The sequence below is a fragment of the Sinocyclocheilus anshuiensis genome, unplaced genomic scaffold (genome assembly GCF_001515605.1).
Source record: "Sinocyclocheilus anshuiensis isolate Anshui unplaced genomic scaffold, SAMN03320099.WGS_v1.1 scaffold718, whole genome shotgun sequence".
Classification (NCBI taxonomy): domain Eukaryota; kingdom Metazoa; phylum Chordata; class Actinopteri; order Cypriniformes; family Cyprinidae; genus Sinocyclocheilus; species Sinocyclocheilus anshuiensis.
This window is the reverse complement of record NW_015546102.1, coordinates 47,771-73,337: the sequence shown is the minus strand read 5'-3', so window position 1 is coordinate 73,337 and position 25,567 is coordinate 47,771. Positions and strand designations below refer to the sequence as shown.

At 44.5% G+C, this 25,567-nt stretch overlaps 2 protein-coding genes across 4 annotated transcripts in view; one reads left to right on the top strand and one right to left on the bottom strand.

The window, feature by feature from the left end:
• cryz (crystallin, zeta (quinone reductase)) overlaps nt 1–20,403 on the bottom strand; it is a 36,457-nt gene extending 16,054 nt beyond the window's left edge. For 2 of the 3 annotated variants that reach the window (XM_016502207.1, XM_016502210.1), the window contains exons 1-5: nt 20,333–20,403; nt 19,998–20,113; nt 17,777–17,929; nt 17,513–17,676; nt 17,347–17,398 (exon numbers count right to left, since the gene is read on the bottom strand). In XM_016502207.1, the coding sequence (XP_016357693.1) occupies nt 17,347–17,398; nt 17,513–17,676; nt 17,777–17,929; nt 19,998–20,105 (477 nt within the window). In that variant the 5' untranslated portion in view covers nt 20,106–20,113; nt 20,333–20,403. Of the gene's footprint in view, nt 1–17,346; nt 17,399–17,512; nt 17,677–17,776; nt 17,930–19,997; nt 20,310–20,332 lie in introns of those variants that run through there. The other variant, XM_016502208.1, reaches the window with a different exon arrangement.
• Nucleotides 20,404–20,550: 147 nt separating this feature from the next.
• tyw3 (tRNA-yW synthesizing protein 3 homolog (S. cerevisiae)) lies at nt 20,551–23,505 on the top strand. Its single transcript, XM_016502211.1, has 6 exons — nt 20,551–20,742; nt 21,159–21,236; nt 21,320–21,418; nt 21,511–21,582; nt 21,686–21,819; nt 22,677–23,505. Exons 1-6 carry the CDS (start codon nt 20,572–20,574, stop codon nt 22,873–22,875), a joined length of 753 nt encoding a protein of 250 aa, XP_016357697.1. The 5' UTR covers nt 20,551–20,571; the 3' UTR covers nt 22,876–23,505.
• The last annotated feature ends 2,062 nt before the right edge of the window (nt 23,506–25,567 follow it).

Sequence of the window (25,567 nt, the reverse complement as noted above, 5' to 3'; positions counted from 1 at the left end):
CTCTCTCTCACACACACACACACACACACACACACAGCTTGACATACATGCTCAGGGCAAGTTCTGCAATCCTATATATGTACCGTATGTACATTGAACACGAGTTTCAGTTGGCACTTTTTAAAAATAAATATATAAAACAATTTATTTTATTTGGACGAATTTGTCTGTATTTGATCATATTTACCCATTGTTATAACATCTCTAGTACTTTCCTTAGTTCCTGGTAGCCAAAGCTAAGTTGCTAAGTTGATAAGACTGCATCAATAATAATTTAGCACAAATTTGGCTATATTCCACAACATCAGCTCTCATTATCTTTGATCACAGCCAAGTGATTTCGTCCAGGAATCATAAAATCAAAATGCTAAAAAAAAAAGGTTACCTACAGCATTCATCGGGTCTTGCTCTCCCAACTTACACTCCATAGGTGTGCGCATCCATGTTGCTTAGTAACGGACGGATAATTTCTGATTGGCTGGTAGGTGAACTCGGCAGAGAGCTTCCCTCCGTATTCGTCCATTAATTATAGCAGGACAAGTTATCCCTTATTTCTCAGCGTGAGAAATACAAGGTGTGGCGTGAGAGTATGGGATTACATCTCTGCCACAATTCTGCGCGCGAAAGATCATATTTTTCTGAACCGCGCAAACTGAGTTTTGTGGAGAACTCAGTTGTCTCGCAAAGAAGAAAGTATTTCGAGCGCACGAAAAAGTGACTCTTGAAGGACCAGCACCACATCCTCTTGTACCACTGATTGAAGAATTTATCTTCCAGAATCTGGGAGAATTTAGCAGCCTCGTCTCTGATTGGCTGGAATTATGGCATATTTTAACGCTGGGTTGTGTTGGGCAAGCGAGCTGTTGGCATTTAGAGAGCACTGAGGGCGGGCATCAAGGGAGCAAGCTAGTGAAACGTTGCACGCGCAAAAGAGAAGGTCTGCACACATCCAAAAACTTATTTTAAATGCAAAATGTATTTTCGTGTGCTCGAAATACTTTTTTCTTTGCAAAATGAAAATTTTCTCCACAAAACTCAGATCGCGCACGTGCAAAATAAACTTTTGTGCGCTCAAAATATGATCTTTCATGCGCAGAATTGTGACAGAGATCTAAGCCTATATGAGAGCGTGTGAACGGGTTGAAATGCGTGTGTCTCACGGTGAATGTGTGAGACTTGAGAGCCCTGCTAATAGCTGTAGGAAACCAAAAGGAAGAATAAACAAATTGATTTAATTAAATCTCTGATTTAATTAAAATCAACTTAGCTGAATTGGTACATTTAAGCTAAACAAAGGTCAATTAATGAAATAAAATCAAAGACAGGTAGAATAAAGTCAAATAAAAATACAAATAAAACCAAAGTATGTGGAGAGGGACCGACCTGGGGTATATTCCAGAAAGGAGGTTCAACAAACTCCGAGTTAAAACTTGAACTCTGAGTTGACTTACCCTGAGATTGGAAACTCTTGAGTTCCCTTTCGATACTATACTCGTACTGTGTCTGCTAGACGCTATGGGTAAAAAGTCATTTTTTCTCCTGAACTGAAGCCTTTTTCAATCACGCAGTGAAACTGCATGGCCATTGGTTCGTGTAGTATGTATAAAACACGAACCAATGGCTCGGCAGTGGTGCTGCACAAACCTATGGCAGCGAAGCTGCCAGAATGGGCAGAGTCATCTGGCTATATAAGCGACCGCTTCACCATAGGATTCAGATTTCTTCTCCTTCAGCGACGACAACGTTCTTCACATCTCCGCTGACTGAAGAGCCTGCTCGCCGTTGACACGCATTGCAGCGGAACGACTCTGCCCGGCTGATCCAGTGCCTTCGTCTCCTTCAGCACGAGCAACAGCAGTCCGGTTCCCCTGCCGCCATCCGGCGAGTTATAAGAGTAAATTTCTAAAGAGCAAATTTCTCGGCTGCGGTTACTGCGGTACGTGCAGGGCCCCCTTGCACGCCGATGTCATCGTGAGTTTCCTGCTTGGGGAAATCCCACGTGGAATCCACGAGACGAATTACTCCCACTGCGAAAGCATGAGTCTCGCCTCTCTGCGCTCGTGGATAGCTTTCTTTACTGAAAGGAACCTGTGAGGAAAAAACAGCGGGGCAGAGGATGTCAGCGCCTGGATGCGAGCGAGCTTACATCGGCTCAGGTCCCACGTACCTCGCTCTCTTCACACAGAGAGGCTTCCCCCATCCTCTTCACTTAGACAGACCAGCGTCCCTCTGCCAGCGCGAGTGATCTGGTCTTGTTTGGTGGGAGTGACGAAGAGCTGCTGGATGACAGCCTGTCATTAGCAGCCTCGGATGCGGAGGAGCTGTCGGCCTCGATTGCTGACCCCGCCCCCCTGCCGCCATCCAAGCCCAGCAACGCTAAACCTGGGATGGACGCCGAATTACTCCGTGTTCCTGTTCCTCGACGCTCCGGTCTCCCCTAACGGTCTATTCGGATAGGCTGTCGAGGGCTTCGTTGAGCGCTTTACTGAAGAACAGAAGTCGTCCTAGGCCATGCAATACTTCCTACCCAAGCGCTCCTGCTCTGCAGCTGCCTCGAGTCACCCCAAGTCTGCGCCGACTCAGCAGCCCGCGAAGCCTTCACCAGCGGCGGCTACCGCCACCCAGCCAGCCAAACCTGAGCCTAGAAGACGTTCCCGCTCAGCCATGCGCTACTCGTTCCCAAAACGTCAGGGCCCCCGGCCTAAGCTAGCGCTGGACCCGGCGCCTCCGGCGTCATCCTGAGCAGAGGAGCAGGAAGAGGAGGGGGCCAAGTCTCGCTACAGCCGGACCACCCCCCAAGCTGCCTCTCGTAAACCGCCAGTCACACCGTTCAGTTCCGGGTGCAGCCGGCGATGTGTTTGCTGTAAACCCTGGGCCCGTTCAAGTGCAAAAAAGAGAGAGCAAATTTCTTCTTCTATTTCTCATGAGTACCAGGTTCCCTTGCAGCGACCGGGCACTCGAACCAATTCCACCCCTGTCCTCCCAGGCCGAGGCATGGCACGCCATCCCCGGGTATCAGAATGGGTTATGGGGATAATAAAGCGAGGTTACTCACTCCAATTCGCTCGAAGACCCCCGCGCTTCAGCCGAGTGGTCCCCACTTCGGTTCAGAGCACGAACGCACACGTCTTGCGCACCAAAGTGAGGAATTTGCTGGAAAAAGGAGCCATAGAAGTGGTTTCCCCGGCCCAGAGCGAGTCAGGCTTCTACAGCCGTTACTTCCTTGTCACCAAGAAGGATGGCGGCCTACGGCCCATCCTCAAACTCAGACGTCTGAATTATGCCCTCATTAGACGGCCATTCAGAATGATTACACTGAAACAGATCCTTTCGCAAATCTGCCCAGGAGACTGGTTCTTTTCTCTGGATCTGAAAGAATCTTCTTTCATATCCAGATAGGCCCCCATCACAGGCCATTCTTGAGATTCGCCTTTGAGGGAATAGCTTATCAATACACAGTCCTTCCCTTCAGGCTGTCCCTGGCTCTACGCACTTTTACGAAGTGCATGGATGCGGCCCTCTCCCCCCTGAGACAGGCGGGAATCCGCATTCTCAACTACCTCGACGACTGGCTCGTCCTGGCCCCGTCAAGGGAGGAGTCACCATCTCACAAAGCCCTTCTCCTCAGCCATTTGGAATGTCTGGGGCTCAGGGTGAACTTTGCCAAGAGTGCACTGGTTCCCAGCCAGCGAGTTCCTGGGAACAGTGTTTGACTCAGCTCAGATGGAAGCAAAGTATACGGCAGCTCGCGGCTTCATTCAAAGCTGGCGCCTTCTCACCCCCCTCAAAAGGCTTCAGAAAATGCTAGGCCTCATGGCTGCAGCATCTCCAGTACTACGGTTGGGCCTGCTGCGAATGCGCCCCCTCCAACACTGGCTGAAACCGCGGGTTCCATCCTAGGCATGGCGTCATGGACGCCTAATTATCAGGGAAGATCAGGCCTGTGTAACGGATCTGGCCCCCTGGATGAACATTCAATGGATGGAACAGGGAGTTCCCCTGGGAATGGTCTACAGGAGGAAGGTGGTTTCGACGGATGCTTCCAACAGGTTGGGGAGCTCTGTGCAAAGGGAAACCGACGTTTGGCCTCTGGTCGATAGCAGAAAGCAGTCTGCACATCAACTGCCTCGAAATGATGGCGGTAGGGTGGGCCTGTCAAATCTTCCTACCGGACCTCAAGGGACACCATGTCTTAGTCCGTTCAGAAAGCATGACGGTGGTGTCGCCAGGAGGGGCTATCCTCAAAGTGGCTCCTTCTATTAGCGCCTCTTGGAATGGGCACAGCTAAACCTACATTCGCTGACAGCAGCACACGTTCCGGGCATATTGAACCGAGGATCGGATATGTTGTCACGAAGCAAGGCCCCCTCAGAGGAGTGGATGCTTCATCCGCAGACAGTTCAACAAATTTGGGAAGTCTTCGGCAGGGCGGAAGTAGACCTCTTCGCCTCAGAAGACAATTGTTTACTGCCCAATCTATTTTTCAATGGACAAGGATGCGTTGACCCACGACTGGCCCAACCTCCCTCTCTACGCTTTTGCCCCGGTTGCCCTGATTCCACAGGTGATCAGGCAGATCAGGGAACAGAAACGCAAAGTGCTCCTAGTGGCCCTGATCTGGAAAAACCAGCATTGGTTGGCAGAGCTGTCACAGCTGCTAATAGTGTGGAAGATTTTTATTGGTCAAAATATGAATTGTTCAAGTATAATCACTGTGAATATAACCATTCATGTATCAAGTTATTTTACTATTATAATCATATATTTGCCTATGTGTGTAGAGGCCTGCATGAATGGAATATGCAGACATACGGTTTATGGTAAAGCTGCACATCCTGTTTTGACATGAGACAAAAAATATATGATGGGGACTCTTCCTTTAACGCAGTGTTTCTCAACCCTGGTCCTGAGCGCCCCCAACACTGCACATTTTGTATGTCTCCCTTATCTGACACCCATTTCAGGTCCTGGAGTTTTTTTTAATGAGCTAATGAGTTGAATCAGGTGTGTTTGATTAGGGAGACACACAAAATGTGCAGTGCTGGAGGGCACCCAGGACCAGGGTTGAGAAACACTGCTTTAACGTAACATAAACTGGGGGCTCCTGTCTGCTTGCAGGAAACAGATTGGAGTCATAGCCAAAAAAAGGTAAACAATGGCAGGATGTAGGAAATGTATGGAACACGCCTTAAAGGAAAGAACTGTATAAAAGAGTGTCCAGCCACAGACTCTGGAGATTTTCTGCAGATTATCTCTAGACTGCATTATCTCTCTGATATTAAAAGTCTATTTTTCTGGCATCAAAACCCCAAGACTTTGAGAATGATTCCTCACAGCATCGGCAGAAGACACCACAATAGCAGCCCGATGGCCTATTCCTCTGAGGCGAGATCTCCTCTCCCAGGCGAACAGGACGATATGGCACCCCAGGCCAGAGCTGTGGGCCTTGCACCTGTGGCCACTCGACGGGAGCCTATTAGCCTCCCAGAGGGTGTATTGAACACCATTTCTCAGGCTAGAGCTCCGACGACAAGATGCCTCTATGCCCTTAAATGGTCGGTGTTCTCTGCCTGGTGCTCAAACTGCGGCGAGGATCCACTCACTTGCGACATATCTGTGATACTGTCCTTCCTGCAGGAGCTGTTGGACAAGGGTCTCTCCCCGTCCACGCTCAAGGCCTATGTGGCGGCTATAGCGGCTTCTCATGCCCCTTTAACGGGTCAAACGGTTGGCAGGAACAACCTTGTTGTTCGTGTTCTGAAAGGAGCCAGAAGGCTAAATCCGCCTCGGCCTCTCACTGTCCCTACGTGGTACCTGCCCACTGTTCTGAGGGCCTTGAAGGGCCTTCCGTTTGAGCCGCTGCAGTCCGTCGACCTTCGGTCCCTATCGTTTAAAACCGCTCTGCTACTAGCGCTAGCATCGGTCCTGCATCCTCCAGACCTGTCAGAGAGCTTGCTTGTGCGCTCTCTGCCCACTTGGGTGCTGAGGCTGCGCAAGTCTGTTGGAACGATCACTCGGCTGGGTGAGGCCTTCACGAGGCTAGCCTGTTCAGCCTAGAGGAGTTTATTGTTCTTTGGACAAGAATTATCTTGGTCGTTCCTCTGCCATGGCACGGCGTGATTGTACTGTTCCCATAGCGTCTAGCAGACGCAGTACGAGTGTAGTATCGAAAGGGAATGTACTCGGTTACAAACGTAACCTCGGTTCCCTGAGATACGGGAAAGAGTAGTGCGTTGCTAGCCGTGCCATGCATCTGCACGACTTTATATAGGGCATCTGGCTATATAACAGGGCCCAGAGGGACCAAGTAATTGTAGGGAAGCCCCACAGGAAGCAATAGGGCCAAACTCACAGAGGTCGGCCCGGCGCTAAGTAATTGTTCCAAGAAAAATCGTACAGCCTCGGAACCCAGTGGGGGCCAAGAGTGTACAGAGAAGGCAAATGCCTGATTTAGCACTGGTTTTGCTAGAGTAAGTCCATTAAGCAGAAAGGACCCGAGCTTGTAAAGCCGGAACGTCCAGATTATAAAACCTGGTAAATGTGGACGGCGAGGCCCAGCCGGCCGCCGCATAAATCTCTGCAATGGAACCCCGCTAGACCAAGCCCAGGAAGAGGCAATGCCTCTTGTAGAGTGGGCTCTTACTCCCATGGGGCATCGAAGGCCCAAAGAAGAGTATGCTAGCTTGATAGCGTCAATTATCCATTTGGAAAATCTCTGCTTCGTGACCAGAGACCCTCTGGTGTGGTCACCTAAAGCATACAAAAAGCTGATCTGACAGCCTGAATTGGGCGAAACACTCAATGTATATTTTCAATGCCCTGATGGGGCAGAGTAGATTTAGCTCTTGGTCCTGCTCCAAAGGAGGAAGCGCCGAAAGAGCTATCACCTGAGCTCTGAACGGAGTCGAGAGCACTTTAGGTACATAACCATGCCTCGGCTTCAGAACGACCTTGGAGTTGTTGGGCCCGAATCGAGGCAGGTAGGGCTCACCAAGAGCGCCTGCAGATCACCCATATGCTTTACCGATGCTAACGCCAGTAGCAGAGCGGTTTTCAGCGTCAGGGGACGAAGGTCAACGGACCGTAGAGGCTCGAAAGAAGGGCTCTTAAGGGCCCTCAACACCGTGGGCAGGTCCCATGTAGGGACGGTGACAGGTGAGGCGGGTTGAGCCTCCTAGACCCTTTCAAAAAAGCGAACAACTAGGTTGTTCTTGCCCACTGACTGGCCAGCTATAGGAGCGTGTGAGGCTGCTATGGCTGCTACATCGACCCTTATCCAACAGCTCCTGCAGGAAGGACAATATCAGAGATATGGGTTGCTTGTGCGCCAAATTGGGTCTGTGCCGCGGGCCATACACCAGGCGGAGAAGACAGACCATTTAAGGGCATAGAGCCGCTTTGTAGAGTGTGCTCTAGCCTGATATATTGTGTTTAGCATGCTCTCGGGGAGGTCCGTAGGCTCCTATCGAGAGGCCAGAGGTGCAGAGCCCACAGTTCGGGGGGTGCCATATCATTCTGTTCGCCTGAGAGAGGAGGTCTTGTCTCAGGGGAATGGGCCATGGGGCTGCTATAAGCAGCTGAGACAGCTCTGCGAACCAGTGTTTGGTCCTCCAGAGCGGGGCCACCAGCAGAACCTTGTGTTTCCGCTCCTTGATTCACCTGATTACCTGTGGGATCAGGGCGATCGGGAGAAAAGCATAAAGAAGGAGGTTGGGCCAGTCGTGGGCCAACGCATCCTTGTCCTTCAAAAAGTAAATTGGGCAGTGAGAGTTGTCTTCTGAGGCGAAGAGGTCGACTTCTGCCTTGCCGAAGATCTCCCAGATTCTCTGAACTGTATGTATGTGGAGCATCCACTCTTCTGAGGGGACGTTGCTCCGGGATAGCCTGTCTGCTCCCTGGTTCAACCTGCCCGGCATATGTGCTGCTCTTAGCGAACGCAAGTTTAGCTGAGCCCATTCCAGGAGGCGCTCTACCAGAATAAAGAGGCACTTCGAGGAGAGACCGCCCTGGTGATTTATATATGACACCACTGTCATGCAGTCTGAGCGGACTAGCACGTGGTGTCCCCTTAGGTCTGGCAGAAAGGTGCGAAGGCCCAAACATACTGCCAACATTCGTGGGGAACATTTGTGGGGAAGTCGTGGCCTAATGGTTAGAGAGTCGGACTCGACCCAAAGGTTGCGAGGTGGGGGGAGTGAATGTACAGCACTCTCTCAGAGCACTAATTCCTAGTATGGGTAACCATACTTGGCCACATGTCACTTCACTTTCACTTTCACTTTCAACATTTGATGTGAAGCCGACTCTCCACTTTCGAACAATGGCCGAAAGCTGGTTTGCCATCGCACAGAGCTCCCCAACCCATGTTGGAAGCGTCTGTCAAGACTACCGCCCTTGGAGCCGCATCCATGCACTTCGTAAAAGTGCGAGGAGCTAGGGACAGTCCAAGAGGAGGGACTGCGTATTGATAAGCCACTTCCTTGAAGGTGAATCTCAAGAATCGCTTATGGTGGGGGGCTATCTGGATGTGAAAGTAGGCATCTTTCAGATCCAGCGAAAAGAACCAGTCCCCTGAGCATAATTGCGAGAGGATCTGTTTCAATGTAATCATCCTGAACAACCGTTTCATGAGGGCGCGGTTCAGGTATCTGAAATCAAGGATGGGTCTCAGGTCTCCTTTTTTGGGGACGAGGAAGTATCAGCTGTAGAAGCTTGACTCGCTCTGAGCCGGGGTAACCATTTCTATGGCTCGTTTCACCAGCAAATTCATCACCTCGGCGCGCAGGACGTGTGTGTCCTTGCTCTGAACCAAGGTGGAAACCACGCCGCTGAATCGTGGGGGTCTTCGAGCGAGTTGAAGTCTATAACCTCGTTTTACTATCCCCAAAACCCAGTCTGACACTCCGGGGATGGCCTGCCAGGCCTCGGCCCGTGTGGCGAGGGGTTTGATTGGTTCGAGCGACAGGCCGCCTAGTGGGGACCTGATGCTAGTGATAAGAGGAAGAGGAAATTTTCTCTCTTTTGAAAATGTTTGTGTTTTATTTCTCTTGCTATAACAGCAATCGGTTGTGTGGGCGCAATTTGAACGGGCCCAGTGTTCACAACAGTATTTACCACAAACACACTGCCGTCGGCACCCGGAGCTGAACGGGGTGCTTGGAGGCATGACAGAGGCCATTCGGGGGTGCTAGACTCAATGCTTTCGAAGCAAGAACAGTCAACCCCCATAGGCGTGGTCCAGACGCATCCAGAGTCTGAAGCTGTCAGTGATAATCATAGTGACAGCCTTTTCTTTCAATCTGCCTAAGAAGATCAAACCACTCATTAGAAGAGGGGTATTGATGATCCTTATGTGTAAACACACTGGCAAAGTGCTGCGCGCATTCTCTCAGATCCGCTAATAGTGGACAAGGGGAGGGGAAGGCAATTAATTGAAGGTGAGCCGCGAGCGAAGCAGAGCGTGACAAACTCTCGCGCTGGCAGATCAAAGAGCTGCATGGAGAGTGAAACGCAGGGGCTGTGCCAGCGTAAATTCACTCAAGCTTGATTGCTCAAACCCGCGAGTTAGCTTTTTCTTCTCTGAGGTAACTGGGAGAGGAGAAACGCGAGAGCAGGGGAGCCGGGGCCAACTTCATTGAAGAAGAGGAACCGCGAGCGCAGCAGGGACAGACTGACGCTTTCATAGTGAAAGCAGCGCTGGCAGATCAAAGAGCTGCGAAAGGTGCTAATCCTTAGCGTAAACACACTGGCAGATCAAAGCGCTGTGTGCAGAGTGAAACACGTGGGGCTATGCCGGCGTGAAAAATCACTCAAGCCTGAACGCTCAGCCCCGCGATTTTACCATTTTTTTCTCCGAGGTGACTGGGAGAAGAGAAACGTGAGAGCAAGGGGGCGGGGCCACCCAGCACAGCATTCTACGATCCTCCTAGAGGGACTGAGCCACTCGATGTAATGAGGGGCGCTAATCCTCATGTGTTAACACAAGCTGGCAGATCAAAGTGCCTCGCGAGTTCACCGTTCCTTTCTCCGAGGTGACTGGGAGAAGAGAAACGTGAGAGCGGCTTTCGGTGAAAGCAGCTGTCTGTGTGAGCACAGCTTCAGCGACGCACACACATAGCTTTCTACTCCGGTCCGCCCAAGAGGATAGAGCCGCTCAATGTAATGAGGAGCGCTGATTCTCACTTGTAAAAACACCGGTGGATCAGAGCGCTGCGGGAAGAGCAAGCATGCGAGCTCTGTGCTGGCATGGGATCACTCAAACCCAGTTGCTCAGCTCCATGGCTTCTTTCTCCGAGCTTTGCTGAGAGAAGAGAAATGGGAGAGCGGAGCTACCGGTCAGCGAGCGGAGAAGAGTGAGACTCAAACTCTGAGCGAGCATTCCGTCTCAGTGAGCGCCCAGTCTCTGTGTGGGCTTTACCCAGACAGGTGACGTGCTCACTGCTCTTCTGCATCGTGCGGGATTCCCTGCACGAGCCACACTCGCGGTACGACATTTGCAACAACGTCGCTAGAAATTTGCTCTTTTGAGATATTTGCTCTTTTATTACTCACCAGATCGCAGCAGGGGACGAGCTGAGAGCTGCACGGGCACTGAAAGCGGCTCGGGCTGGAAGCGCGGTGCGAGAACAGCAGAGTGGTGCAGGTTGATGAATCAGCTTCTGTCCGCAGCGAGGCGTGTCAACGGCAAGCGGCTTCAAGTCTCGTAGATCAGCGAAGAGAAGATCATCGTCGCTGAAGGAGAAGAAATCTGAGGATCCTATGGGCGAAGTGCATGCTTATATAGCCAGATGCCCCGCCCATTCTGGGGGGCTTTGGCGGGCTTTACTGCCATAGGCTCGTGCAGCTCCGCTGCCAAGCCATTGGTTCGTTTTTAAATACACTGCACGAACCAATGGCCGTGCAGTTACACTGCGTGATTGAAAAAGGCTTCAGTATTCGGAGAAAAAGGAGTTTCCCCAAAGCGTCTTAAGCAAGACGCAGTACGAGTGAAGTATCGATAGGGAAACGATATTTAGTCTTTTTTCCTGGGGCAAACAAGTAAAATTATCTGCCAGTGGGGTAAGAAAAATAATCTTAATGCAAATGGAAACAAGATTATTTTTCTCACTGCACCACTTTCATTTTCATCATGCAGACACAGTAAATCTAACAAAAATGGCATGTCTTTTTTACACAGGATGAGGAGACTGCATTAATTTGCGGGGAGTTACATTTACATCAGGAGAGGATTTTATTTTATTTTATTTTGCCATATTCACATGCATACTTATTTGAGCGGTACCATTTTTAAATGAAGTTCACTTGATAACATCTTGCTGCGACCTCTTGAAGTAACCTAATAATTAGAATTTCCTTTAGGATTTCCAGTGTGGTTGGATGCATTAATGACACGCATATTCCTATCATCGCACCTTCCAAAAATGAAGCTGATTACTGTATGGAATGGAAGGATGCCAGAGGGATGGGTAGTACAAGATATATGCCGTAACCACCACCACAGCTATTAAATATACAAATTATTCACTATTTATTTGGTCATCTTTATGTTCTATAAATACAAAAGCAACAATTATTATTTTCCCTGTTGGATGTTAATATTGGTTTTATGGCCATCTCCTCTTCATCTGTCAGTGATGCTGGTGCAGGTTCTCCTCCCACTTTACGAGTCTCTGCCTTCTTGCTGTTGGCTGAATAGAAGTCAAATGTTTTTCATTACCCTAATTAAGAAAATCAGATGTATGCAAAGCACGTTTTAAAGATGCTGCCACCATCAAATTACACAGGACCAAATGCACTGCCATAATAAAAAATGTGATTGCCCCCCACTTTGTCAGTGAATTTGTTGCAGACATTGGCGAGGGACCCTTCAGTCTTTTAATAGACGAATCAAATTACATTTCTGTATAAAAAATTCTGGGCACTGTGATCCGCTACTTCAGTCTGACTCAAAACTGCATTATCAGCCGTTACTTGTCAGCAGTGGAGCTAGAAAACTTCACAGCAGATGGAATCGTTAACTCGTTGAAGTCTTGCCTGTCCTCTCTCGGCCTAGATATTTGTAAAGTCATGTAGCCTACACCCATTTCATGCTTGAAGCTTTACCTGATTGAATTATGTTTTTATGTTTAATTTTTTTTTATTTTTTTGCCCGTGGGACACCATGAAAATGAATATTAGTTCAATTTCCTTTCTGCCAGTTTTTACCTCTGATAACATTGATTTAGAATTAAAGTTACATATTCCAGTGTATGCAAAATTGAAGCAAGAAATTCCTCAACTGGTGTTAGTGCGTTGCGTTTGTCACAGCCTAGTTTTAGCGGTTTCTTTGCCATGGTGAATCGTAATTTCGGAGCTCCATTGATCATGGCTTTTCATAGTCATGGTGCGCACGCTAAACTCAGAGTCAACCTACTCAGAGTGGATTGAACTAACCCTATTCAGCTGTTCTGAAACTGAAAACTCAGAGTTTCCAATCTCAGAAAATTGAAGCAAGAAATTCCTCAACTGGTGTTAGTGCATTGCGTTTGTCACAGTCTAGTTTTAGCTGTTTCTCGCGCTTACGAGAAGACATTGCCGAAGTTTCTGGATTTCTTAGTCAGAGAGACATATAATTGGTTTGCTCACAGTGCCTCAAGGCAAATTCCATACAGAGCTGTGTATGCTGCAATTAATGACGGTGAAGAGCCACTCAAAATAGTAAAAGGCATGTACAACAAGATGGATATCCGTGGAACCTGCTGTGCGGAGAATACTAGAACAGTGGCTGGAATTACATTGATCATGACTTCTCATAGTCTTGGTGCACGCGCTAAACTCAGAGTCAACCTACTCAGAGTGGATTGAACTAACTCTGTTCAGCTGTTCTGAAACTGAAAACTCAGAGTTTCCAATCTCAGGGTAAGTCAACTCAGAGTTCAAGTTTTAACTTTTAACAAGTTTGTTGAACCTCCCTTCTGGAATACACCCCTGGAATACGCCCCTGATTGAATCTCAACAGAAGGTGATAGCACAAACAGTAAGTGAAACCAGGAGTGAGAGGGAGAGAGAAAGTTACACTTTACACTCACTATCTAAGTGTGACCGGAATAAATAATGGCGTGTATGCAAAATTGAAGCAAGAAATTCCTCAACTGGTGTTAGTGCATTGCGTTTGTCACAGTCTAGTTTTAGCTGTTTCTCGCGCTTACGAGAAGACATTGCCGAAGTTTCTGGATTTCTTAGTCAGAGAGACATATAATTGGTTTGCTCACAGTGCCTCAAGGCAAATTACATACAGAGCTGTGTATGCTGCAATTAATGACGGTGAAGAGCCACTCAAAATAGTAAAAGGCATGTACAACAAGATGGATATCCGTGGAACCTGCTGTGCGGAGAATACTAGAACAGTGGCTGGAATTAAAAACACTCTTTGGAGTAGTACGGGAAACGGAACGCTGTTATATGGCAGAGGAACTCTACCGTCTCTACTGTGACCCCCAGAGCAGGCCATTTATGCTATACGTCAGGAATACGCTATCAGAAGTACAAGCGGTGAACAAAACTTTCCAGGCTAAAACAGCTGACCCGACTCTGCTGAACGATGGACTTGAACGTCTTGTTAATTCACTTGGCCGAAGTGTGACATCTCCCGACACAAATGTGGACTTTTTAACAGAGGACATTACACCATACCTGGATTTTCATCCACGACTTGGATACGAGGTTGAAAGAGCCATGAGAGAAGAGACGGTGCCAGAAGCAGCAGAAACTGCAATCAGAGAGCGCTGCACAAAATTTACCGTTCTCCTTCTTGAAGAAATAAAACACCGCTTACCGGAGAATTTTGCGATATTAAAGAAAGTCAACACACTATCAGCTCGTCATGCTCTGACTCCCTCAAAACCTTCAATTGTTGAGCTGGCTGAAGCATTTGTGACCTCTGCAGAAGAAATTGGGAAAATTGAGAGACAATGGCAAAACCTTCCCTATGTACACTGGCAAAATGTGGACAATACAGAGAAACTGTTGACTGAAGTGCACAGTCTGCGCAGTGAACACACCAGTACGCCACGCCTGCCATGACACACACCACAATTTCATTATAAGCATCAATCAAGATGGCGGAGAAAAAATATGAGCAGCACTTTAGAAATTGCTGGTTGCAAGAACCTGCATTTAAAGACTGGCTTCAGCCTATTATGGGAAATGCATCAAAAGCGTTTTGCAAATACTGCAAAGTCATACAAAATGCTAAGAAGTCAGATCTCATTAAACATTCACTGACCTCCAAGCACATGGCGTGTGCAAAGCCTTTTTCTGATCAAAGGCAGGTGCGTATGGACTCATTTGCATTACCTAGAAATCTCTCTGTTGCGGAAACGGAATGTTCTTTAGCACTTTACGTTGCTGAACACGGATCAATCAGTAGTGTTGACCTCTTATCAGATTTATGCAAAGCACGTTTTAAAGACACAGGACCTAATGCACTGCCATAATAAAAAATGTGATTGCCCCCCACTTTGTCAGTGAATTTGTGGCAGACATTGGCGAGGGACCCTTCAGTCTTTTAATAGACGAATCAAATTACATTTCTGTATAAAAAATTCTGGGCACTGTGATCCGCTACTTCAGTCTGACTCAAAACTGCATTATCAGCCGTTACTTGTCAGCAGTGGAGCTAGAAAACTTCACAGCAGATGGAATCGTTAACTCGTTGAAGTCTTGCCTGTCCTCTCTCGGCCTAGATCTAAAGAAGATGTCAGGACTAGGAACTGATAATGCATCAGTAATGACCAATGGCGTGTATGGCGTGTATGCAAAATTGAAGCAAGAAATTCCTCAACTGGTGTTAGTGCGTTGCGTTTTAGTTTTAGCCACCGGAATAAATAATGGCGTGTATGCAAAATTGAAGAAAGAAATTCCTCAACTTTAGTGCGTTGCGTTTGTCACAGTCTAGTTCTAGCTGTTTCTCGTGCTTACGAGAAGACATTGCCGAAGTTTCTGGATTTCTTAGTCAGAGAGACATATAATTGGTTTGCTCACAGTGCCTCAAGGCAAATTACATACAGAGCTGTGTATGCTGACGGTGAAGACGGTGAAGAGCCACTCAAAATAGTAAAAGGCATGTACAACAAGATGGATATCCGTGGAACGGAGAATACTGAGAATACTAGAACAGTGGCTGGAATTAAAAACACTCTTTGGAGTAGTACGGGAAACGGAACGCTGTTATATGGCAGAGGAACTCTACCGTCTCTGCTGTGACCCCCAGAGCAGGCCATTTATGCTATACGTCAGGAATACGCTATCAGAAGTACAAGCGGTGAACAAAACTTTCCAGGCTAAAACAGCTGACCCGACTGAACGATGGACTTGAACGTCTTGTTAATTCACTTGGCCGAAGTGTGACATCTCCCGACACAAATGTGGACTTTTTAACAGAGGACATTACACCATACCTGGATTTTCATCCACGACTTGGATACGAGGTTGAAAGAGCCATGAGAGAAGAGACGGTGCCAGAAGCAGCAGAAACTGCAATCAGAGAGCGCTGCACAAAATTTACCGTTCTCCTTCTTGAAGAAATAAAACACCGCTTACCGGAGAATTTTGCGATATTAAAGAAAGTCAACACACTATCAGCTCGTCATGCTCTGACTCCCTCAAAACCTTCAATTGTTGAGCTGGCTGAAGCATTTGTGACCTCTGCAGAAGAAATTGGGAAAATTGAGAGACAATGGCAAAACCTTCCCTATGTACACTGGCAAAATGTGGACAATACAGAGAAACTGTTGACTGAAGTGCACATGTACAGAGACGCAGCAGGTGACAGTCCATTTAAAGAGCTGTCTAACCTAGCTCTGACAATGCTGGCACTCCCATACAGTAATGCAGACGTGGAGAGAGTCTTCAGTCAGTTAAACATTGTAAAAAACAAACTCCGGAATCGTCTATCTCTCGGAACTGTGAGCTCCATCCTTCACATAAGATATGGACTTTTGGCTTGCGGCAAATCTTGTTGGGATTACAGACTTCCACGTGATGTAATCGAGAAGGTTGGGACAATGGCATCATATGAGGAGAAGGATGATGCCAATGAAGATGTGCTTTGCCTGTTTTAGATGAGGTAAGCAGACATTTACTTTATACCAGGGATGTCAAACTCAGTTCCTGGAGGGCCGCAGCCCTTCAGAGTTCTGCTTATACCATGTAGTTTTCAAATAAGCCTTAATGACTTGATTAGCTGGATCAATTAGGGTTTAATTAGGGTTGCATCTAAACTGTGCAGGGCTGTGGCCCTCCAGGAACTGAGTTTGACAGCCCTGCTTTATACTATATAGATATGCTATGAGGGGGATTTTTTTTTTAAATATATAAAAATCAAAGAATTTTAAGAGAAAAAACAAAACAAAACAAAACAAAAAAAATATATATACTATATACAATATCCAAACAGGGCAGACAGCACAGTCTAGGCAAGGGGCTCAGAGACCACTATACTTAAAAACCTCAAGGAGGCAGGGGAGGCAGCCCACTCCTAAACCCATCCGGCATAACACAGGAAGGAACATTCCCCATAATCACTCTATGTCACTGAAACACACTGGGAGAGAACGCTCGCAAGCATTTCTCAACAGAGCATTTAAATATATCCACGTCCAGCGATACTCTCCATACACAATAATATGCATATTAAAGAGGCACAGCTGAGCTGAATATAGCTCCGCCCACGAACTTGCAAGATCAGGGCTGAAATGACTCCGTGCTCACACTTCATCATCATAACAACCCAAGAAAGGGTGTGAGGATCCCGCAGATCAAAGCAATCACCGTGAGCTGAGATAAACTGTGCCACAGCAATGGCAGAAACAGGCCACGAGATACAAATAGCTGTTCCTCGGCAGCAGTGGGACCCGAACCACGAAACGCAGATGCTTGTCCCTCATCTTGAGAAGAGGGACAAACACGAATGGAGCTTTCTCATTAGCTACATGGATGTGTGTGTCCTCAAGTGTCAGAAACCTTGGGAACGGAGGCACACACTTCCTACAACGCTCACCTGCCCTGGTCTTTCACACTCACTGCTTCAAACAAACGGCTCCTGAAGACAACAAAAGTTAGTGGCGTGTTCATGACATCACAGGCTATGTGGACCAATAGGATGGGAGTTTTTTCACATGTGCTTCAGACACTGGTCATGCTGGCAGCATTCCCCAAAGTGTCCACTAGAGTTCGCAGTGCAAGTCCCCTAGAAGGGGAACTGCACTTTAAAACTTCAAGGAAAAAATTTGTACAAGTATGATTAATCCAAATCATTTTTGAAGTACAATAATGCTAGAAATGTACGGTAAATTTTGCACATCCTACCCCACCACTGGCTCCATGGATAAGAACTGTCTCTCCTGCTTTGGCATGAGCCCTGTTTAGAGAAAAAGTACTCTTTATAATGCATTTCCATAGCTTCAGACACCTCAAGCAGTGCCATACCCGTGACCTCATTCAAGACCCTACAACAATGATTACAAAATCTTACTTTTGAACTAACGCCCGGTATGCAGTGAAATATGGGACTCCAATAGCTGCACCCTGTTTGTAGTCTAGGGAATCAGGAAGCTTGTGAACAGTGTCCTCTGAGGCCACAGTAAACTCAGCGTATCCTCCCGTCACTGTGCCTGTGGTGAAGACTCTGTCACCTGTCTGTGAAAACAGAAAAGATTGCAATCCATGCAAAGCAAACATGTAAACTTGTAGTCAGTGTGCAAGATGGGTCACAAGTTGACAAATAAAATCACGGCACCCGTAGGAGGCAAACACCATCCCCAACAGCTTCAACCACACCAGAAATATCTGATCCTGGAGTATAGGGCAAGCTGGGTTTTCGAGCATAGGATCCAGAGCAGATGTATGTCTCCACTGGGTTTACGCCACATGCATGGACTCGAATCAGAACCTACAATTAAAAAAAAAAAAAAAAAGAGAAAAGAATAGTACCTATTGCGAAACCATGGCAGTCCACTCTCATAGCTCAATGCTTTTATGACAACATGCACTGTATCATGTACATTAGACTCTTATAAGTTGTCTTGTCACAATTCCGGAGGAAGGCACCGAATTGCATTCTTTACCTGGGCCTCTCTGTCAAGGTAATTTGAATATAATAAATAACATAGTTCATATGTAAGACAACAGTTCATAAGAGGTATTTAAAGGTCACTTCTTATGTTTTATGTGAGCACGTGGAAGTTCAGCAATACATTCTGCCTATTTAAATGTTTTTTAAAGAAGTCTCTTCTGCTCACCAAGCCTGCATTTATTTGATCCAAAATACAGAAAAAGCAGTAATATTGTGAAATATTTTTTACTATTTAAAATAACTGCTTTCTGTTTTAATATATTTTAAAATGTAATTTATTCCTGTGATTTCAAAAATGTTTTAGCATCATTACTCCAGTCATTTGATCCTTCAGAAATTTGCTGCTCAAAGAAACATTTATTATTATTATTATTATTATGTTAAAAACAGCCAAGTAGAACTTTTTCAGGTTTCTTGAATAGAAATTTCTTGAATAGAAAGTTCAGAAGAACAGCATTTATCTGAACTATAAATTTTTGTAACATTATAAATGTCTTTATCATCACTTTTGTTCAATTTAATGCATATTTGCTAAATAAAAGTATTCTATAACTCTATAATTTCTTCCCCCCACAAAAATATTATATATATATATATATATATATATATAGCTTTTAAATGGTATAGTGTATAATGTTACAAAAGCTTTTTATTTTAGATAAATGCTGATCTTTGGATCTTTCTATTAATCAAAGAATCCTGAAACAATTTACTCAACTGTTTTATATAAATATTGATATTATAAATGATAAAAAATGTTTCTTGAACAGCAAATCAGCATATTAAAATGATTTCTGAAGGATCGTGTGACACTGAACACTGGAACAATAGAGTAATGGTGCTGAAAATTTTGCTTTGATCACAGGAATAAATTACATTTTAAAATATATTCAAATAGAAATCAGTTATTTTAAATAGTAAAAATATTTCACAATAATTTTGCTTCTGCTGTATTTTGGATCAAATAAATGCAGGCTTGGTGAGCAGAAGAGAATTATTTTAAAACATTAAAAATCTTACTGTTCAAAAACTTTTGACTGGTAGTATATATAACAACATATATCAATAATAAACTAATACTGTGACTAATTAAGTCAGTAGATGTACATAAATATTATTTCTAAAAAGACAAGGTGGTCTCTGGGTCCTTCTCTAAACATGGAGAAAAACATGTCCCTTGACTCTTTAGTCTTAAAATACACTCCAAATAAGGGCTGCAGCATACTATTATGTTGATAATCGATTAAGCTAACCATTATTGGAACGATTAATCGACTAATCATCGATTAATTTGCTTATTAATCAGTGGGCTTTGATTGATTATTCAGCTTTTGCAATTCGGTAAAATATTGAGCTATTGAATATTCTATACATATTCATATACATAACGCTGACATTGACACTGTTTTTTCATGTTTCATACTGTAAAGCTGCTTGCTTTAAAGCAGTCTTTTGCATAAAGTGCTACATAAATAAACATGATGTGATTTTACAGCAGTGCTGATTGCAGAGCTTGTAAGTAAATGATTACACAGTTTTCTTTTTTGGGTAAACTATCCCTTTAATTATGAATCTGCCAGAAAATATTATTATTATTTTTCCTGGGTTAAGCATTACTGCAAGGTCTAAAAATTACCATCTGGTCATCTGTGCAAAAAGCAAAATAAGACATTTATTAAATAATTGAAAAAATAATGTAATTTTTATGTCACGTCATTTGACAGCACTGATTCTTCAAAATGAAGTTAGTTATAATTAGTAATAATGTCAAGATTAATAAATAATTTGCATCAGCTTTCATGGGAGAAAACTAAACGGAATTCATAACTTAAACAATCAGTAAATGAGGAAGTCAAGATTGTTTTTTTGTTGTTTTTTTACCCACCTGTTTCTGACCAGGATTCGGCACAGGCAGGTCTGTGCAGAGTTTTAAAAGGGAAGGGGCTCCAAACTCTGACACCCTAATGGCTCTCATTAATTTAGATGTGGCCATAGTAGCCTCTGCAAAACAAGTGGATTGAAAAGGTAGGTTGACGTTTTACTTGTTTCTGCACTGTTGAAAAAATAACAATCAATAAATTAGGACATCTGAATCGAAATGATCTAACTAGAGCGTTCTCCAACAGCCTATTATTATAGCATATAGTATAGCACATGTAGTGCACAAACGTTACACAGCGTCGCGTTCTAACGAAAACAGCACCACATAGGATACAATACATTGTTCAACTGCCAGACAGGTCGCAGCTCCCTGCAGTTCTTCACTTCCGTATGAAATGAATCTGGGCACATCCCGGCCACCGTACCCGCCCGTGCTCTCGAAACGTCAAACATGAGATAACCTATGAACAGTAAATCTAGCAAACAAACTAATATTTAAAAATCTGATTATGTACTTAATGATATTATTCCAGAGTTCGGCAAAAACTAGTAGTATAATTCATTATTAGTATTTAAACATGGCCGGCGATACGTTTGAGTCATGGAAGATTCAGTGTCTTAATAAGTGTGATTTCAGTAAGAAGGGCAGTGTGGATGACGATATTTCTCATATTGTCGCCTTTATCAACAGCCACGAACAGTATTTCACGACAAGCTCTTGCTCCGGAAGAATCATCCTTTTTGACGGGGTAAGAATGAGAAGTTATTTGTCTATAATTTGTCACCAGTATGGTTTTCAAAAGACTCGTATTTAAAGAAGATATTTTGAAGAATAATATGGGTAACGAATCAGTTGCTGGCCCCCATTGATATCCATAATATATATATATATATATATATATATATATATATATATAATCCCTTTAAAGGTTTGGACACACTGACTGAATCTTTAATATTACATTTTAAAATAATAGTGAAGTCAATCTAACTATGAAATAACACAGTGTAAAATGTAGCCTTTACTTTGTATTTATTTATCAACAAAACAAATAAGCATTTATAGCATATACTGTAAGCCTTTATCAAAAGATCGTTAAGGTTATGGTAACTAGTATTGTATGTGTATTGGTCACTGATATGTAATGGCATGTTCTTATCTAAGGCATGGGACTGTCAAGTGCAAAAGCGAAACTGCTCCTGGTTATTTGTTACCCATCAGAAGTGCCAAAGTGAAGATGTGGTGAGAAATTCAGCACTGAAGACATTTTACAAATATACAGAAATAATCAACCATGATTAAAGCTTTGTGTGTTTCTGAAACAGCTTACAAGTCTGGAGAAGTCTGTTGGAGATTCCTCTTTGAAGTTTGAGCCTTTTGTCCTTCACATTCAGTGTAAAAAGCTTGAAGATGCACAGCTACTGGTGACTGTCACATTGAATTAAAATGAGACTGACCATGGAGGTTGTTTAAAGGGGAGCAAATAATAACTTACTTTTTATGGTTTGTTCCTTAGCATACTGTTGCAGTAAACTCAGGCTTTAGGAATTCTGGTATAACTGTGGGAAAGAAAGGCAAGATCATCATGGTAAGATACACATTGTGCTTTTTGTTCAAAATTAAAGATACATCAGTGCTCTTCTGGGGTCTAAAATAACTTGTATTTGTCTTTGAAATGTATTTTTTTATAGGCAGTACGCAGCACACATTGTCTTGAGGTTCCTGTAAGCCACAGGGGAACTGTCCTCATCACTGACCAATATCTTGATTTCCTTGTCAGAGTTTCTAACCAGAAGATGGAAGAAAATCTTAAAAGAATAGAGAGGTATATTGTAAGCAGAGGCTCCTGTGTTAATATACAGTGGGAATTAAAAGTCTTTTTTTTTTAAATAAAAATTATGCAATTTAATTAAATTGCATAATTAGAGAAGTTGAATGGAAAATTTTAAAAGAATGTCTCAAAGGGCATCAGTAGGCTGCAGTGGAAGCAAAAACATTTGATCTGTACCAGCATTATTTTAGCATCATTGAGATACTATTATAGTTTTATTCATATTTTGAATTACTTTTTATATTTTTCGTTTGGAGTTTTTAAATTTTACAATATTAATTATATTTAAAATTTTAGTAAATTTGTTGTATGGTTTTGTAATTTGTATTTTAAATTAAAATTAATTAATTTAAATAAATTAATTAAATATTGTTTTTTTCTCTGTAATGTATTAATTTGTGTTAATTTTTATTTCAGTTTTAGTTACTTTGATACACCAAATTAAACTAAATGTTGGCTTGGCAGCTAGTCAAAAAAGGTTTTTAAGTTTTACTTTAGTTAAAGTGTATTCTATTTCACATAGTATTTTTAATGCTTTTAGTTTTAATTAGCTATAATAACCCTGATGTGTACAAATCAGTTCAGATGAAAAAAATGTCACAAATGTAATTGTATGTAATGCATCTTATGTAATGTAACGAATCTTAATTTTAACTTAGTACATATCTTTTTAAGTTTTATTTTAAGTCCCAACATATATTTTATTACCACACCCACATTTACTTTTACATCCCACCTATAATTCCTCATTTTATTTTCAATATTAAAACAATTTAATTCACACTGTATTTTAAGTATTTCAATATGATAGTTATGGCAAAATTAAATGTATTAACTTTTATTTTCAATAGATTCTATGAGTGCTTACAAACTGCCCTACAACCTCAAGAACAGAAATGCTTTTTAAAGGAAGCAGCCGACAAGAAACCTATTTACAGACGGAGAAGGAAAAGGGCACAGGTTGATTCTGTGACAGACTGTTGCCAGAGCGTCAACGATCATAATGAAAACAGTGAAGAGGAAACTGTCTGTGATCTACTGTTTTTATGATAGGAAATCTTCCTTTACATCATATGATCATCATTCTCTGAGGTTTCTGAACAGTGGACAATTATCTAAGGTTGTGTTTAACACCCCTGCCCATTAGACATACCTCACATTATCGTTTTATGTGAACATTAGACATAAACATTTTTTTAATGACAGATATAAATTAAAACAGTCTCAAACCCACTTCCTTAAAGTAACCTTTTTGATAAGAGGTGTCTGCTTCCTAAATAGCTCTATTTCATATTCCTCATTATTTTGCGGAGACTTGGTTAATCTGTTTTAGTTTAACATGCTGTTACTTCAAAGCTTTTGAATGTGTAAACCTTAATGCTTTTGTTCATTCAGAAGTAAGATACTGTTCAGCATTGTCCCTCACAGTGATGTAGAAACCGACCATGTTATTCATCTCTGGCAAGCAATTTGTCAGACGTCATTGTGAAAACGCTGTGTGGTTTGGAGCACATTTCCTCTGGATTAGAAGGCATTACTGTTGGGGTCTAGTCCTGCGACGCCTCATTTGGGTGACTTGGCTCATTAACTACATCTGTTTCATTTTGCTTTTCATTTCTCATTTTCATCAGACATAATTAAAGATGAAATAATTCAGTTGTATTGATCAGTAAAGCATCTTCCAGCTCTAATAAAAGTATTTTTATTAAAAGCATTGTTTTTCATATAAAATGATTCATGTTAAAAGATACCTCAATGGACAAATAAAGGTTATTCAGCTACATTTCCAAACGTGAAAACATCTCATGACACATGTTGGTCAGCTGAAATACATTAAAAAAAAATTTGTTTTCCAAAGAAACTAATAATGAATTTGTCTGGAATGTGGTCAGAGCTGTCAGGCAGACAGTAATCTGCATGAATGTGTACAGCAGTGCACCAGTAGATGGGGTAAATGCACTTTGAAAGACATCGGTAACTATTATTCCCTTTCAGTCAGTCATGTTCGACGTTACGTCGACTGATGTTAGGGGTCTCACTTGGGAGCCCCAATCACCTCTGAGCTTTAGAAGAAAAGGCCAATGAGAATTGGTGAGTGGAATTTGCATGCCAAGCCACTCACCCGTACATACGGGTGTATAAGATGGCGGCGTGCATATACTCATTCAGATTTTTGCTTCGGAGCCGATCGCTTTGGGAGGTCTGCCTTCTGAAAAGAAGAAAGAAGAAAAGGAGTCTTCACCATCTGATAAGCTGCAGGAGTTCTCAGCTGCGGAGGATCTTCCGTTTCTCTTGCATTCAGCGGAGAGATCACCCTGGTTCAATAAGTGCTGCGGTCCTTCCCTGGGCAAACCAGCCTAAAAGAGCAATTTCCTACAGCAAGCATGGTCGTCGAGAGTGTCTTTCGAGATGTCTTTCTGACCGTGTGCTTCTGGGTGCAGTAGTTTCCTTACCTCTGACGATGGTCACAATCGCTGTCTCACCTGTCTGGGCCGTAAGCATGCTGAGACGGCGTTCGTGGATGGCTCGTGCCCACATTGTGAGCACATGTCCATAGCTGCTTTAAGGTCGCGGCTCTCATTTATAATGAGGCTTCCCTCGGGCTCTACCCAGCCCAGTTCGTCGGGTCGTAAAGACTTTGTGGTTGCTTTGATTAGGGACATGGGTGACCTGAGGATCACGGTCAGGAATGCTCCATCGGGCCAGCCCCCATGGAAGTCCGGCCCCTCTCAGTGTAGCCCCGTTGAGCTTCCGGTAGATGGCGCCGGTTCGTCCTGTGGCGGACCCAGCGTCTCTTTCGGGGCTCCGGAAGAGGGTAAGATGTCTATCGCTGCATCAGAGGAGGGGCTATCGTCTTCGGAAGCCGAAGATTCTGCTGAACAGCCCCCCCAGTGCTCAGTTGGAGTCTGAGGCTGAGTTGATGGCAATGCTCAAATATTGGTGGCCAAGAACTTCGGGCTGGAGGTGAACTCTCCACCTTCTCCCGAGCGCTCGAGACTCGACGATTGGTATCTGGACTCCGGACATGACTCCCAGCCATGCTCTGCCCCAATGCCTTTCTTCCCGGAGGTTCATGAAGAGCTCACCAAACCATGGAAAGCCCCGTACACCGCCGGTCATGTTTGAGCTCTTCCCTCCATACTACCCTCGATGGCGGGGCGGCCAGGGGGTATGTGGACGTTCCCCTTGTGGAGCGTGGTGCACTTGTGCATGATGCTTTGAACACCAAGCCACTTGGAGCCAGGTCTTCATCTGCCCGTCGCCGAGGGCACCCCTCAACAGGGGCGTTGAGCTGGCCGCAGAAAGGGCGACCCAGAGATGTCAGGAACTGTTCTTTGGGGGACACTGACATCTGAGCCCCCACCCCCAGGGCAGGGCAGGCCTTTCTCCACAGCTGTCACCGCTGACCTCCGGGTCTCCTCTCAACACCTTGGAGTTGCAGGATGCACTGATGGGAGGATCAAGTAAGTGCACAAGTAAGTGACGCACGCTATGCTTCCCGGGTTGAGCCACCTTTCTTCCCACAGCTGCCCCACTGCGGGGACGTCGGTAACTGCTCCGTTGATTCTGCTTGTACAGAGGCTGGGGGCGTGGTTAGAACTGCCCAGCCTGTCTCGATGGCTTTTCCGGATGGTCCGGCTCGGCTACGCGATTCAGTTTGCCAAGTGCCCTCCCAGGTTCAGGGGTTCCAACGGAAAAGGGTGTCTCTGTCCTGCGTGCAGAGATTGCGGTCCTTTTGGTG

What these genes read in the sequence shown, in the direction of transcription:
- tyw3 (XM_016502211.1), top strand. Translation starts at nt 20,572, where the DNA reads ATGGCCGGCGATACGTTTGAGTCATGGAAGATTCAGTGTCTTAATAAG. An exon ending in AGTGCCAAAGTGAAGATGTG is followed by an intron (nt 21,237 to 21,319) that starts GTGAGAAATTCA and finishes TTTCTGAAACAG; the next exon opens with CTTACAAGTCTGGAGAAGTC. An exon ending in AATCTTAAAAGAATAGAGAG is followed by an intron (nt 21,820 to 22,676) that starts GTATATTGTAAG and finishes TATTTTCAATAG; the next exon opens with ATTCTATGAGTGCTTACAAA.